Source organism: Artemia sp. Qi Xiang Cuo, chromosome 10 (genome assembly GCF_049724085.1).
Source record: "Artemia sp. Qi Xiang Cuo chromosome 10, ASM4972408v1, whole genome shotgun sequence".
NCBI classification, from domain to species: domain Eukaryota; kingdom Metazoa; phylum Arthropoda; class Branchiopoda; order Anostraca; family Artemiidae; genus Artemia; species Artemia sp. Qi Xiang Cuo.
The window spans coordinates 7292629-7309774 of NC_142803.1; the positions used below are offsets into that span (position 1 = coordinate 7292629).

A 17146-nucleotide genomic window follows, 5' to 3' on the forward strand; every position below is an offset into this window, starting at 1 on the left:
GTTCACTGTTTTGGCCCTCATCCCAGCTAAGTTCTAATTTTCAGCTAAGGTCTAGGTGCATTTGATTTAGCCTTTTTCTAGCTCCCTTTTCTTTATTTGATTTCATTTTAGGTTTGTCAGATTTCACTTCACTTGTCCTAGAATCCTCAGGATCATAATGTTCTCTGTCTCTTGATTCAGCTAGTGATTTTCAGGAGCCTTGTTAAGTTTTGCTCAATTTCATAATATAGTACCAACTGTCACAAACTGCCTTTTTTCAAAGAAAGTTTTGACAGAATTGCCAATGTCATCATTTGATTGCCTATCAGAAATTTTTTCAATGCAATAGTTTCTGTCAAAGCATGATGCAAACCCATTTTGAAGGTTGATTGTCATCCTTTGCCAGCTCATCCCAGAGGAGCCTTGGACTGAAGTTGTGGCAGGGTTTTGTATTTGTCAAGGGTTCTTCTCCAGATTTGTTTAGTCAACTCAAAGAATTCCACATCAAGGGGTTGCAAGAAATGCATCCAATTTGCTGGTAAACTAACAAAATCAATATCTTATTCTTTGGAGACCTTGATAAGCTTGTAAAAAGTAAATAGATAAAATTAAAGAATTGGAAGCAATCAATTGGGACTAGATACTCAATAATTTTGCAGATGATAGAGTAAGAATATCAGATTTAAATAAATGGAAAATGTGGTTAATAAATGAAAATTTTGTTAAAATTTGGCCTAAAAGTTTTTAGGAGACAGGAGAAAAGGGCACTAATCAAGATTTTGCCATGGGTGTAAGAAATGTCAGAACTGTCACTACAAAAAATCGAAGTTACAGCTGAAAATTTTGATAATGGTAACATTGAAAGCATGTTGGGATCTTTGAATATACATTCAAAGTAACTCCATTTTTTTCCTGAAATTGGAGAGAACTTTGAACAACACTTCTCATCTTGAACCATAGGAAATATCAAATCAGTAATAGCCTGGTCTTAAACATTCTATATTTTTCTATTTGTTGACCAAATTAAAACTGCCTTGCACATCTCTAAAAAATATTTATGTTACTTTTTATAGACTATACTCAAATACAAAAAAATATTACATCAGTGCTAGACTGCAACAATATGCATTGTAAACTGAAGGAAAAAATGGCATATATTCAGCCCAATTTTAGTCTGGTTTGAATGACACCTTATGGATGCTATGCAACAATTGCATGTTTGGCCAATAGATGCCACAAGGGAACTACCGTTTTGTTGAAAGTAACCCTGTTTGACATTAGCTCTATTGCTCAAGGTTTCACTGTCAAGGAGGCACACTTGTGCCTCTATAAAAAGGCGACCCACCACAATGTTAAGCGATTTCCTGTCCTAGCGGTCGCAGAGAGACTGAGGTGATCGCATTTTGTAGCCCAAGCTCCAACTAAGAAACGTGCAAAATTTCACCCCCCTCCAACTTTATCTTCATGGGTAAAAGTGGGCCGGAAGTTTCAACCCTCCAGCCACAGCCCCCCTTTAACGTTGCCCGATTGGGCTGAAATTTAGAGGTTAAGCTTTCCTAGGACCCGGGAGCCTATCCTCGAAATTTCAGCTCAATCCGATCACTCCTTCCCTGTTTTCCAAAAACCAGATATAGCCACTTAAAGTTCATTTCTCTTTTTTTTTTCATCCACGCCTACAGGCCACAGTTGGCATTGAATCCGGGTGAATGAGGACTCATTCGAAGCGGAATTCGACCTGTTAGGGCCTTTTGATATTTTCAGACCAAAAAAATTATCCCCCGAATTTACATTTACGAAAAACCTCGTTTTCCTATAAGAACCCATGTTAAATTTTCCCACCACAGCCCCCCTTTAACGTTGTCCGATCGGACTAAAATTTAGAGAATAAGCTTTCCTGGGGCCTGGAAGCTTATCCTCGAAATTCCCGCTCAATCCGATCACTCCTTCCCTGTTTTCCAAAAACCAAATATCAAGTTTTGTGGGGATTTGCTTGCGTCAAAAATACATCGCACAGACTAAAAACAATATAACGTTTCTTTGGTACAGTGGTCACTACTCCTGACTGTCAGGCGGAAGACCCGGGTTCGATTCCCCGTCAGAGAATATTTTTTTACATATTGAATTTAAAGTTTAAAAAAGAAAATCAGTTTATTTTTTAAATAAATACTATTACATGCTTCAGATCAATCAGCTTAACCAGTATAGCTGTTTACTGAGGCATTAGTTGGCCTCGTTATTCTTAACGACCATGAAGTTGGGGGGCTGGCGCCCCCCAACTTTAACTAATGGATCGAGCCGCTAAACGGGATGCCAGCCCTAAAAAGTAAAAAAAAGTACAAAATTGTGCCGTAATTATTTTAAAAAAAATACGTTTTCTAAAGAGTTAAAGAGGCTGAGTCAAAAGTTCGAACCTTAAAACGTACAGGTATTAGGAGGTACAGTTGGATGGCTGCCGCCCCCCAAACCCCCCGCTTTTGCAGCCTTTAAATAAAAAAAAAAATTTTAAACTGAAAGTAAGGAGCGACATTAAAACTTAAAACGAACAGAAATTATTCAGTATATGAAAGGGCTGAGCCTTCCTCAACGCTTCGCTCTTTACGCTAAAGTTTGACCTTCTTACAACTCTTTTTTTTTAAACAAGAAAAACTTTAGCGTAAAGAGCAAGGCGTTGAGGAGGGCACAGCCCCTTTCACATACGGAATAATTTCTGTTCGTTTTAAGTTTTAATGTTGCTCCTTACTCTCAGTTTACAAATTTTTTTTTATTTAAAGGCTGCGAAAGCGGGGGTTTGGGGGCGGCAGCCCCCCAACTGTACCTCCTAATCCCTGTACGTTTTAAGGTTCGAACTTTTGACTCAGCCTCTTTAACTCTTAAACGTAGTTTTTTTCAAATAATAACAATTTAAAGATTATAAAAGTGTAGTGGGGAGCAACTAGCATGATCAGTGGATTGCAGTAAATGTTTTGTGAAGGTCCCATGCACCATCTTAAACTCCCTGTTCTCACACATAGAAGGAAATAAGGAGAAATGAGCAAACCCATAAAATTATATGTAAAATGTTATTCCTGATCTATTTGCCAACCTCTTGCATAACATGAATAGAAGACATATGGAGAAACTTCAAAGCAATATAGTAACATTAGAGAAAGAAGCTACTTCTTCAGCCAGAGATTTGTCAACCAATATTTTTATGTATTATTATTGTTATGAAGACTATTGATGAGCTTTGAACTCTGTGTCCAAATTGGGTATCTCAGTAGGTGTTTTGAAAAACAGAAAAAATTAGAGTAACTTTTTAAATTGATCAGCATGTGTAAAAATCTTCCAAAAGAGTGCAATGTTCAGGATGTGGGGGAGAGCAACAGCATTGTATGATGTTGACTGATAATGTGAATTAAAACAAAGGTTAGCAGAGACTATTGAAGCATATGATGCTGTTATGCAGCATTTAGTGTGTTTTGTTAGGAGATGACGAGTATGAGAAATTGTATTTCCAATGGGAATGCCAAGATAAACAGCTTTGTCAAATGAGTGTATCTTTGAATTTCCAACTACAATTTCATCAGAAAGTAGGACTTTCAAGTTAAAAGGAATATGTCAGATTTTTCTGCTTTAGATTCAAGACCAGATTTTAAGTATTCTATTTGCAGTTTTGAAATGTTTTAGAAAGTTTGTCTAAAGTTCAGCTGAGGCAAAAAAAAATATCATCAGTATAAGTGGCTAAGGAGATGTTGAGGCCAGAATGAATGCAATGCTTCTGACACTGATCAATTTTGGGCTTTGAGGACATAAATATTGAAGTAACAAGGTGAGGCAATGGCACCTTGCCTTGCTCCTTTCTTAACTGGTGCAGTCCTATCCACTGGCCTTACCATTTCATCTTTCTTAAGAGGGATTTCAAGTTGAACTTGTAGCTTAGCATACATATCCCTTTGAGATCTGATGGTAGCTATATTTATTCCTCTTTTCAGGGGTTGGACTCGCCTATAAATTCCTATATTTTAATGCACTCCTATAAAGTGCCTATATTTTGGCTAAAATCCCATTATTCCTATATTTTCGGCTGAAGAGCACCAAGGACATTGCTCATGATTTGCAATTTTGACTGCTCGTTAAGTAAGTCAAGATGTGCTTTCCTTTGCTCTTGACTCTGCTTGTAAACTGTGCTGTCTTTTGGTCTAGATTGATAATTAATTACAACTGTTGAGCTGTTTGAACTTAACTAATGCTTTGTGTTGGGCTTAGTAAGCTGCTTCTGCCTAGGTTATGCTGTTGTGTTGACTTAGTAGCCTTTGTTTTGTTGTTTGTCATGTTGGGCCTGTCCGAAAATGAGTGAAGATCAGTATATAGGCTAGCTGTCTCTGCTTAATGAGACTGGAGTTCTTTCTTCCGACTTATGCGTTTCCTGGCTGAACGAACGCTATAAAAGGCTGATGCGAATACGGCCCAGTTTTGGAAATATCCACATCTTCCTTTTTATGGCCTTTTAATCGCAGGATGCTATTTTACGGGTGATGCTTGGTAATTAAGTATGGGGCCTTCCAAGTTTAATAGTTCATGGCTTGCTAAAACGGATTGCAGTTGTAGAAAGATTGGCGAATGGTGTAAGACTGGGAACGACCAGTACTCGTTCTTTTGCAAACTCTGCTTGAAAAATCTTGGTTGCACATCTGTGGTTGCTCAGCTAAACCAACACGTGCGACCTGCAGAACACAAAGCCGCAGTTACTGCTCAACTACATCCACTACAGCTTCACCTGATGGGACAATCTCGAGTTGATGAAACAACCAAGGATAAACCATTAGTTGGTAAAAACATGTTTTGTAAGCGTGATGCCGCTTATAAAGCTGAGTTAATATGGGCACTTCAGACGGTAAAGAGTTCCATGTCTGCTAACTCTTCAGACCATATTGTCAAAACCTTCCATGCGATGTTCCCTGGTATGATCCCCAATAGAATGTCCCTATGTGCGAAGAAACTCACGTATCTGATCACCGATGCGCTGCATCCGTACTGTGTGCAAATGCTTGGGAAGGACATTCAGTCATATTTTCACTAGAATATGACAAAACAACCAACAACGCTGGTATGAAAGAGTTACAGATACGTGTTCAATATTGATCCTCATACGGAAACGAAATCCAGAGCAGACATTTATGCACAAGTTTTATGGGCCACGCAACAAGTGATGATCTGTATAGGAAGATTATGTCAGCCATTGAGCAGAATCTGCTGCCACTTGAAAAACTGATCACGCTTGGAAGTGACCGACCAAACGTCAACAAAAGCGTTTGGAACAGGTTCAGTGCCGAAAAAAAAGAAAGTGATGGGAAAGGGAATGTTGATGATTGGTACTTACAACATCCATATAATCCATAACGCTGTCTTGAACGGTCTTCAGGTGTTCGGAGAAGAAAGTTTCAACTTTGTTATTCTTGTGCATTCATTTTTGACGGCTGTCCTGCACGTTGTGAAGACTATCGAAAGTGCCAAAAGAAAGTGGGGGTGCCAGAGAATGCTTTCATGAAGCATGTCCCAAGCCGCTGGCTGACGATTGGATGTGCCTAGCTAGAACCATGCAGCAGTAGCTGGCAATCTTAGAGTACTTCCTGAATTTCGTGCCGAGAGAGAAAAAACTGAAGAATCTTCTGTCCTCTCCCAAATTTTTGAAGATTGTGGCTTATATCAAAAGTACGACAATGAAGGTCCAACTCGAGTTTGTTTTAGCCTCAGCAGAACTGTTCATGGGTTTCACCCAACTGTTCCAGAAAGAAGAACCTCTCATTCATGTTCTGCACTCAAAGATCAAAAGACTAGTTGTGACACTTTGCGGACGGGTCTTTACTCCACATTTCGTGACTGAGACTGAAAATTTCTCACCAGAAATGTTGAACCTTGCTGAAAGTTTTGCAGAAAAGCCCATAGTTTCAGAAAATGTGGAACGAGCTTTTGGTGAGAAAGCAGCAGTGATGAGACAAGTCCATTTTCTATGTCAATGTGCGAAAATATTTTATTGCGGGTTTTTGCCATATTTTGAACAAATATTCTCTGGATAAGGATGGTTTTTAGAGGCCTTACGCTATTTGAGTCCGATCAACATGAAGGATTCAAGAAGCATTGCAGACGCAGTGGTTGTGGTACGCGAGATTGCGATTGGAAAAAGCTCAGGCGTCGCCCAGGCTGAGTGGCTGCTTTTGTGAACGGAAACTGGACCCCGTGAGGAAATTACTCGGATTGATCATTTCTGGAGCTATTATTTTGGTCTGGTGAATGAGCGCGGGACAGCAGGTACCCGGAACTTACCAAGCTTCTGGAAAACCAGAACTGTTTGTTATTACAAAAGAGCTGTTGAATCTTGCACGTTCCACACGGTCTTGGTATCAACAATATCTGGATGAAAAGAAAAAAGAAGAGCCATCCGAGAAGGAGAAAGCAGCTTTTGAAGAGGACAACAAGAGGAAGTTGCTGGAGGTTCATGAAAAAAAATACAGAAATAGAAGACTGGAAAGCAAATGGAAAAAACTTAGAGCATCAGATCAAGAAAAGAGAACAGTAGCAGATACTCTACTTCAGGAAGTGACTGACAGAATGAAGAAGCCTGTCGAGTCCAAGAACTCCGTAGACATTGTCCTAGCTGTTTCTTTGCTCGAAGGAGCTGTGAAGTCCAGAACAAGTGGAAGAGAGCAGATGGTGGAATCTGTGAGAATGGAGCAGTCTCTTGCAAAGAGAAAAACTTGCCTCATATCGAAATTGATACCCAAGAAGCAGCAAGAGTGGTTTCAAATATTTTACCTGCATCAGTCAATCATTGGCATAGTATGTGTATCTGATTTTTTACTTTTTTTTTACTATTTGTACAGTTTGTATTTGAAATAAAAAAAGAAATAAAATAAAAATGTAGAAAATCAGGAAATGACGAATTTATGTGACCAGGCATCCCACGACATCTACTACAGATCTGATCCTGAGGACTTCCGAATCATATATTTGGCCTATATTTGGGCCCGGGAAATCCTATAAAAATAGGACAGAGCCTATAATTTGAAACGAACCGACTTGTCCGAATCCTGTCTTTTAGCAGCCCTTAAAAGCATGACAAGGTGGATTAGGGAATACTGAGAAATATGACTAATTTCACAATAGGTTTATCTCTATCTGTCATCTGTTCTTCATTGACTCAGTTATGTATCAATTTTTGTAAATAATGATAGATATTGAAAATAACTCTGGCATCTGTTGCATCTCAGTTATATTTAGAATTATCATTGGCAGTTAGGTCTCTATCTTCTCCCAAGAACCTGGCAAATTTTCAGAATATTCTTGGCCAGGCTTTTTATTCTACTCTCCCTCTCTGTTAGCACCAGCTACAAAAGATGGTGGAATATACAAAAAAATATGATGAACAGAATTTATTGGTAAATGAAGATCCTTAAATCAGAAATGTTGTATAACTATATTTCACTACTCCCTTAATTTGGAAGAACATCATATATCACTTAGTATCCAATCATGGTTTTCATGGTCTCTTTTGAAGCTAATTATTTATCCAATTGTCAATGAGCCATATTGTACTAGTATATATCCCATTGTATTGTTTTTTTGGAGTGAGAGGGGTGATTGTAGTCGCAAAATCGCCCATACCAATTGAGGGGTTCAAAGAAGCCTGAATGTTGTCCGGAATTGGCCTTTTTCAGTATAACTAACTACCATGCTAATTGCAGTCGATCTTTAGATTTTTTATTATTTTGAAATGGCAATATTTCTGAGTGTTTTTTTGTTCTGATTTTTGTCACATTATTGTTATAGTGGAAAATTGTGCATTTGAATTTCTCTAGATACTGGAAAGAAGTATATGTTTTGATCTTTATTATGAATATTATCACAAATGAACTGGCAAGAATTAGCTAAAATATATTGGATATGGTACCCTGTTGCTATGACAGTAACATAAAAATGGCAAGAATAATATGACAACAGAAAAGCAATAGAGTGAATAAAATTTATGTTGGTGGAAAATTTTAGTTGTGAATTTAGAAGCTCTGAGTTTTTGTAATGATGCTGGACAAAGTATAAAAACGTTACAAATTGTAATCCATCTAGGGTAAGGTGGTCGATCACCTCTTGGACCCATCCCTGACTATTTCCCAAGGGTAACTGCCATTTTTTTTGAAGTTGGTGGGGCAGCCTGTCAAATATTTTCCTTGATGGGAGGGAAGTAATGTTTGAAAAGAAGATTGTTTTGCTTTAATAGTGTCATATTTTGGCACTTCCAAATTTAGGGCTTTTGCTTATTTTAAAAGTTGTTGTGCTAAAGGAATATAGTTTGAATGTACTTTCTGCTGAAACTAGGGCGTGGGAGGCCGTTTTCAAGGGTGGCGTAATTTCGTCAAAATCCTGGGAGGGGGGGGAAGTTGGAGCCAGTTTTCTCAAATCAAGTGAAAATGACAGTAAAAACTAAAAAATAAGCCATTTGGTACTGCAAAGGTAATTTTTAGGACTATAAAAGTGCTATTAAGGTACTTCATAGTACTATAAAGGTAAATTTGTATTTAAAAAACGGATCTGTTTCCGTTGAGGCTTGAATTGTGCAGGTTTATCTTAGTTTTGACAAGATTTTGGAAGGAACTAAATTTCAGCTGGGGGGGGGGAGGGGGTAAACCGAGGTCTGGGATGGGCTGTTGACCTCCCCTTGCCCCATAGCAAATTACGCCCGGTTTTCAATCTAGCTCTAGTCCCTTCTCTTTATAGAACTTGCTATAGGTGGAATGACCTTTAAGAAACTTGCTATAGGCGGAATAAAACTATAAGAAATGGGTTTACTTCCCAATTAATGGTCAAGGGAGTTTTCTTTTCAACCTGATACCCCTGCTTGTTCTGAACTTGGGGTTTGAAAGATTCTTGAAAATAATTTCAAAGCTTGAGTAAGATTCAATAGAAAATTAAAAATTTTCTCAGAAATGCTGGTAATTCCCTTGGCAAGGCCAACAGTCCAACAAAATTGACACTATGCCAAGCTTGAAAATATGTTGAGGCTTCAAATCTTTCTAAGTTGAATATAGAATCTTTAGAGCTTTACAAGGATTTAGTTTAAGGATCCTTGGTGTAATTAGGAATACAAGGAAGGAAGGAGTGAAGTAGAATGTTGGATGAGCTTCCTTGGTTCCAAATTTGACTTTAGATCTATTGCGGAAAGTTTTGTTCATGTAGCCCCATTTTTTAAAGTTAGCTAAAAGTCCCTAGAAGTAATTTTAGTTTTACTAATCTTAAATATTACAACATTTTATTCTCTATGTATATTTTTGGTCATCTAAAGGGGTATGCCCAAAGCTCCCTACCCCTCACATGGTCACTGTTGCTCCACCTCTTCAACTATCAGCTGATTCAATACTTTTTCTTGCCTAGTCTTGTGCTAATAAAAGACTTATGCATTATCCCATCAGAATTAGTCTTAAAGCTGTGAGGTACCTCTATTAATGTTTGTTTCCCTTAAAAATCCAATTTGTTATATATTTGGCTCTAAATAGACCCACAAATGAAAATTTGAGTTGCTAAGCAACTTTATTCCCAACCAACAGTATGTGGAAATGAATAACAGAGAGAACTCAAGTGCTTGAACATTGACTTCACAGAGATTAAAAACTACCTGTGCAATTGAAAGTGCAGTGTTGTCTAGCAGAACTTGAAAAATTTTGAAACAAATCTAAGCTGAGATTAATTTTGATTTATTCAAATTCAGATTTTTATTTAAGATTTTACTTGTCACATCTTTGAGCTAGAAATCAAATGAAACTTCTGTAGTTTAAATTTTGATTACCCATTGCTTGACATTTTGTATGGGTTGTAGCAAAAGTTTCTTTTTTAAAAAGAAACTGAGTTTCTTTTTTAAATCCAATCTATTAAATACTTCGGCTCAACAGGCGTCTCCAGAAAAATATCGCAGTCGGCTTTCAGCTTACAGGTAAGTGTCCACTGCTTTGATAACATGCAGTATACCCGCAGTATACCCGCATGCTTGAAGAAAAGTTGAAAAAAGAAAATCTTACTGTGCATTTGATTTGAGTACTCAGGAATTAAAAGCCTTAACAAAAGAATCTGCAAAGGCGGGGGTTTGGGGGGGGGGCGCGCCCCCCCCCCCCCCAACTTTAACTCCTGACACAATCAGCCAACAGTTAGTCAAGCAATAATAAGTAATAAACTGTACAAAAAGGTGCGGAAATTATTTGAAAAAAAAACTACGTTTTCTAAAGAGTTAAAGAGGCTGAGTCAAAAGTTCAAACCTTAAAACGTACAGGGATTAGGAGGCACATTAGGGGCACTGCCGCCCCCCAAACCCCCCACTTTTGCAGCTTCTTTTGTTAAGGTTTTTATTTTGGGGGGCTGCCACCCCCCTCAACCACCGCTTTTTCCTTTGCAATGAAATTCTTTGCAACACGAATGAAGTCTGCTTGAATTTTTTACCGTAAGAACATCCTATTGCATCTCTTTGTTTAGAAACAGTTCTGAGCCTGTTTGCTGGATTTTTTACAGGAGATTTTTCCCTAACCAATAACAAGCTATAATGTGATGAACTTGATACGACCAACTGATTGCAGGCTACAAAACTTAAAAAACCTTAAGAAAAGAGGCTGCAAAAGCGGGGGTTTTGGGGGGCAGGAGTCCCCCAACTGTACCTCCAAATCCCTGTACGTTTTAAGGTTCAAACTTATGACTCAGCCTCTTTAACTCTTTAGAAACCATAGTTTTTTCAAATAATTGGCAGATACATCTGATGATCCCTTTTAAAGAAGAAAACCTAGGGGAATGGTTGACTTGTGGCATTTCAGGACTTAAACTTTTAGGGCCTGGTACAGTGAAAATTGCCATGAAAAAAGAAAATTGAATAGCAGTGTTGTTTGCTCAAAAATAAAGACTACATAAGGTACTTTTTAGTAATATACTTTTGATTGAGCCTTATTGGGTTTTCCTAAATCCTGACTTTGTCATTTGTTTGCTCTGAAACTTGGCAGTTGCTTGATGATCCTTGCTGCACACATATGATCTATGTGCTTTACATCCACAGTTTCTGCTTTACCACCATTTTTAGCTAACCTACCGTTTCTACTTTACCGTTTTACTGCTTACCATTTTACCGTTTCTACTTGCAGTTTCTACTTTACCACTTTCCGTTTTACTACTTATCGTTTTACCGTTTCTAATTATTGTTTTCTACCTTACCATGTCTGCTTTCAGGAATTTTCTTTGAAAACCATGTTCTTTTAAATGCATACATAGGCCCCTGTAAACATACATAGAGGGGCCAATTGAGAGGTGTTAATAGATTTTGTCTTAGGGGGAGGGGACAATTGCCTCTCCCAATTCCCCCGCCCCCCCCTTCTAGATTTCAAAAGTATCTTTTTCAATATTTTCATCAAAATAACATTTTTTTTGTATTTTCATTGAGGAAATGACAAAAAAATTCCCCCTTTCCCCTAGATGTTGAAAAATAAGTCCCCCTACCTTGTCGTGAATTGACTTCACTGACATTAATTGCGTTAAATTTGACGCTTTATTGAAAACCACTTCTTTCATCCAGCGCTTGATTAAGAAAACATGTCAACTCATAAATTATTTTTCTGTATTTACTTTCTAAAGCAAAAGTGCAGTTTTCCCAGGGTGTGTTGCAATATAGTTATGTGGTGATTCATTAAACTGAATGTATCTGGCAGCAATAAGCAATCTGGCTAGGCTATAGTTTTTGAAATATTTTGAAATATCATTTTTATCATGTTTGCTATTTTATAAAAATATTCTTTCTAAAAAGACAAGTTAACTTTGAAGATGGGATCAGGACTTAATTACAATTTCCCAGTTCTGAGTATAGGTTACTGTCTGGGGCCCCGAAGTTTGATTTTCTTAAATACAGTTTGAATTTTTTTGAAATGAGTAAACATTTAAAGATTTTGTACTATCAAGCAGTTTACTTTGCTTGAAGTAATAACTTGCTACTCTAAGTAAGGAAATGCAGGAACTTGAAAACATGATAAAAAAGAAATTAATTTTGATCCACTATTAAAGATAAGGGTTCTTGACATTGGTTAATTTGTGAGCTTACTCAACATTTTCATAAAACCTGCTTTATTCAACGGGCTCCAAAATTCCATTAGTCATAGAATGATTTGTTATGCTTTTAATCTACTTTCTTATGTTGTTGGCTGATTGGTTTTTGCATAACCCCTTGCAGTTATGTTCTGTATTACCATTTTTTTAGGTGGATGACTTAAATTCTGGAAGAATATAAAAATTGTTTTCTAAATTAATGATGGCTTCTTTGAATACCAGGAGTATAGTCCGAGCAGTCAAGCATTTTTCAAATTTGAAGGAAAATAATAATTTACTGCAATTGAAGCGATTGGTTGTCTTTATGGATGATAAGAATGTTAGGATGTACAGTAACAAATCAAAAGAAGAAAATAGAGCAATCCAGAAGAGTCATGAAAAAAAGGAAGTTGGGATGTCTTTTGGAGAGAAAGGTAATACGGATGTAATTATTATCATATAATGAAATGTTAAGGTTGGATCAACTAAACAGTTCTGTTGTGAGGTTAACTGGCTATTACCAGTTGTAGTAATGCGTCCTGTTCCCCGGTCTCTTATGAGTGACCCCGCGCTACCAAATTTGGCCGTGAGATCCTACGAATATCCCGTGGTACCAAACTTGGCCATGAGATCCTCTCCTCAGAAACTAGCAAGGTTGACTAGATTAGTTATAATGAGGTGATTATCCTACTGAGTCTTTTGAGAGGAAAATCAGGTTATCGCTGCATTATATTTATTAGATAATATATTATATTATTATATATAAGAATACAAACGAGAATAAGACTCGACTAAGGGGTTACAGGCAAATAATATGAACATTTAATCAATAGATACCAAATAATAAATCAAGCAATAATACTTAACACTTACACTCAAAATAATCTGGTCTGTCCGAAATCCGATAAAAGGAACATATAGCTGCTATAGTTACGAAACACGAATATTAAAAGAGCCCTGTTTTTACTTTTGCTTCTATGTTTATATTTTAGTTCAAAACCCCAAATTTTTCTAACCCTGACATCCTTGTTTACCCAGTATTACGTTTGTTTACCCTTGTTTACCGTCCTTGTTTAATCTATCCGGTGTTTCGACCCTACCTGTCTTTATCTGAAAAGCTTGCTTTCTTATTTATATCAGATGTGAATGTTTGGTTTTGAAAGACTAAGTGGCTATTGACTTGTTTCAAGGACTAAGAGGCTATTGAATATTTGATATATTTATTCATTACAATTCAAATGAGGTACTTCAAAGTTTTAATCTATAAAAATAATTTCAATAGAGAATAAAGATCAAAAAAACAATCTATTCTAAGCCTACATTGACTGGTTGTTCTGGGGATCCTTAAGTCAACCCGTCCTAGATGCTTAGAGACAATAGTAACTTTGTTGAAAGATTTAGAGACTCATATATAGTAAGTTTTTTTCCAGTTATATATGTTTCTTTTGTCTTTATAAATCGCTTTACTGGCTTTGAAGTACGCATGTATATGTTTTATTTATTTATTTTTTTATTGTAGGCCAACATAGATGAGTTTTACAAAAATATAGACCTATGTTTGTGAAATCAGGCTTGCTTTTCTACTTAAATCTTCTTTAGGGTAGCCCTTGGCATAGAGATTGATATGTTCCGCCTCCTTGACTTTAGTCAAGGGCAAACACTGATGCCTTGCTCAGCGTGGTGTCTGCCATTACCAGGAATTCGGAAAAGCTTGTTAAGATAGTAACTGTTTTTTTTTTTAGCTAAAATAATTAGTTTGTGGAGAAGTAAATAATGAATTAAAAAATTGTGACTAACAGAGTTTTGGTTAAAAGCCTGTTTTGTTACAAGAGTTTCAATGACATTACGGTCCAACATCTAAATTGTTTTTTGGAGCAAAAAGTTTGGGAATTGAGTTTTGGAGAAAAATCTAATGTAGTGAATGGTAATGTGAAAGTAAATAGATAAACTAGTTAGTTTGACTGATGTAATTCAAAAGAGCTAAGTTTAAGACATACTAAAACTGGTTCTTTGATTCTCTGGATTTAACCAAACAGTTAAGTATGCTCAATTAATGGGGGTGGGAGGGGGTTGACAATGGTGTAAAATCATGGAAATTTAGGAGAGGTGCAATGTACTTTCATTACTTAGGGGAGGGAAATTTGTCGTTTTTTCAGTATTTTCTATGAAAATACTAAAGAAAAGGTATTTTAATGAAAACATCCACCAAATAGTGTTTCAAAGTCTAGGGTTGAGGGGCAAAGATCAAGGGGTTGAGTCCCCCTACCCTCTCCATTTGACTTGACAAGGGGCTAGAGTACAAATGTCTGTTTAACAAGTACCATTTTTTAAATATCTACCACCAAGTAGCCTCCCCGTAAAAGCATAATATTTGTAGGCATGAATATATAATGAGTCGGAGGTAATAGGCTGCCTGTGCAGCCTATGAGACTGCCTATGCAGCCTATGAGACTATTGAGACTGCCTGTGCAGGATTTCGACTCTTGTTGATAGAAGAGCATCGCCAAGTGCTGAAAACCACGTTGTGACCAAGATGGGCCCAGGATTGTACAAAGCCTCCACTCATACTGGTGGTTCCAGGGACTTCTTGCTGTCCGGTTCTAAGCTGGCTTAAGCGCTTTGGTGTAGCCTTACACCAAAGAAGATATGTGATCCCCGTCCTTCAGTAGTATCTGGTATCATTGCTTTTCCTGAGGTCAAAACAATTTCAATGATTTAAAGAACATGAAAATTAGAACTTGGAATGCTACGACGTTGAAAAATGACTATTGTATCGATATTTTGACTGACGAACTCAGACGATTCGAACTGGGTTTATTGGGAGTTCAGAAACTCGTATCCCAAGAATAAGAAGCATGAAATTAGGTGATATAGAATTTGTTTACTCAGGCAGGAAGGATAGGGTACATAGACAGGGAGTAGGGCTCATGATGAATAAGGAAGCTGCCAAGTATTGTTTAGGCTGGGAAGGTATTAATAATAGAATACTAATTGCTCATTTTATAACTAAGAAGCTCAGGGTATCATTTATAGTAGTATACACCCCTGTAGAACCGACTGACGGAGATACTAGTGACTCAGATGAATTTTACTTACAGTTACAGGAGCAAATAGACAGGGTTCAGGTAGAAATATGATGTTTTTACTGGAAGAATTTAACGCCCAGGTTGGTAGAAATAGGGATAGATGGTACCCTAGCCTAGGTAATTTTGGTGTAGGAAAAGAAAACAGTAATGGATACAGACTTTTGCAATTTTGTAGGTATAACAATCTAGTTATAACCAATATTGTGTTTGGTCATAAAATAGCTCATAAGTTAACATGGTAGTCACATGATGGTAAGACATCAAATCTTATTGATTATATGATAGTAAACCGTAGACTGGTAGGATCAATAAAAGATACTAGGATATATGGGAGTGCTGTTATTGATGTTAACTTGAGAGTTTAAAATTTGATACTGTGGAAGATGGTTGGAATAATTTTGGAAAAATAATTTGTGAAGTTGCTAAAGGTGTATTAGGGAAGAAAGCTAGAACTGCAGCTAAGAATATTAGTGAAAAAGCTTTATGTTTAATAGAAAGGAGAAAGGACTTGTACAAGAATTATAGAGAAAGCATTAAAATATGAACTAAGGAGGTGTGAAGTAATGGATACAGATGAAAACAGTAATGGATACAGACTTTTGCAATTTTGTAGGTATAACAATCTAGTTATAACCAATACGGTGTTTGGTCATAAAATGGCTCATAAGTTAAAATGGTATTCACGTGATGGTAAGACAGCAAACCTTATTGATTATGTTATAGTAAACCGAAGACTGGCAGGATCAATACAAGATACTAGGGTATATAGGAGTGCTGTTATTGATGTTAACTTGAGAGTTTAAAATTTGATACTGTGGAAGATGGTTGGAATAATTTTGGAAAAATAATCTGTGAAGTTGCTGAAGGTGTATTAGGGAAGAAAGCCAGAACTGCAGCTAAGAATATTAGTGAAAAAGCTTTATGTTTAATAGAAAGGAGAAAGGACTTGTACAAGAATTATAGAGGAAGCATTAAAATATGAACTAAGGAGGTGTGAAATGGAAGCCATGGATAAAATTGCCGAGGATCTGGAAGATGCAGCTAGACGGCATAATAGTGAAATACTGTACTGGCATGTTAATAAAATGAGAGGGATTAGTCAATATGGATTTGTCCCAGTAAAAAATAGGAACGGGGCCGCAATTAGAGATAAGGAAAACACTAAAGAGAAATGGTCAAAATATTTTGAGAATTTGCTAAACCGAGAGAGTTGAAGGGAGAGGTATAGAGAAAAATGAAAAAGTTTGTGATATCTTGGATGTGAAGGAAGTCTTATTTTGTGATGAGGAATTAACGAAAGTACTGAAAGGATTAAAAAATAATAAGGCTCCAGGTGCTTATAGGGTGGTAAATGAGTTTCTTAAATATGGCGGCTCTGAGGTTAGAAATAAGTTACTGAAGATTATGAATATGATTTTTGAAAAAGGGGAAGTACCTAACGATTCTAAGAAAACCTTAATTAAGCCACTTTATAAGAAAGGGGATAAAAGTGAGTGTGGTAATTATCGAGGCATTATTCAGGTCTCTGTAGGCAGTAATTTAATTAGTAATATGATACTTTTTAGACTGAGAGATGCCGTAGACAAAGTTTTAAGAGAAGAACAGTGTGGTTTCAGAAAAGGTAGAGGATGTGTCGACCAAATTTTCTCTCTTAGGCTAATAATTGATAAGTGCCTGAGTATTCAAACACCTTTGGTCCTCAGTTTATAGATTATGAGCAAGCGTTCGATTCTATTGATAGAAGAGCTTTAGTAAAGGTTTTATCCTTGTATGGTAACCAGACAAATACATTAAAGTGATTAGTGCTATGTACGAGAATAACACTGCTGCGGTTAAGGTAGGAAATGAGGTTAGCAGCTGGCTTTATATTAAAATCAGGACTTAAGCAGGGTTTTGTTTTATCCCCATTTATATGGATCATTGTGATGGACTTATTTTAAGGAGAACAGGAAAGGCAATGGGAGCCAACGGAATCAAATGGGGAGGAAAAAGTCTCCTGGATATGG

General features: G+C 36.9%; 1 protein-coding gene across 4 annotated transcripts in view; it reads left to right on the forward strand.

Annotated features, from left to right (window-relative positions):
* Positions 1 to 17146, forward strand: part of LOC148947418 (mitochondrial import inner membrane translocase subunit Tim21) — a 523198-nt gene that overhangs the window by 490006 nt on the left and 16046 nt on the right. For all 4 annotated transcript variants that reach the window (XM_089095248.1, XM_089095246.1, XM_089095247.1 and 1 more), the window contains exon 2: positions 12227 to 12488. In XM_089095248.1, coding sequence (XP_088951374.1) covers positions 12275 to 12488 — 214 coding nt within the window. In that variant the 5' untranslated portion in view covers positions 12227 to 12274. The remainder of the gene's footprint in view (positions 1 to 12226; positions 12489 to 17146) is intronic.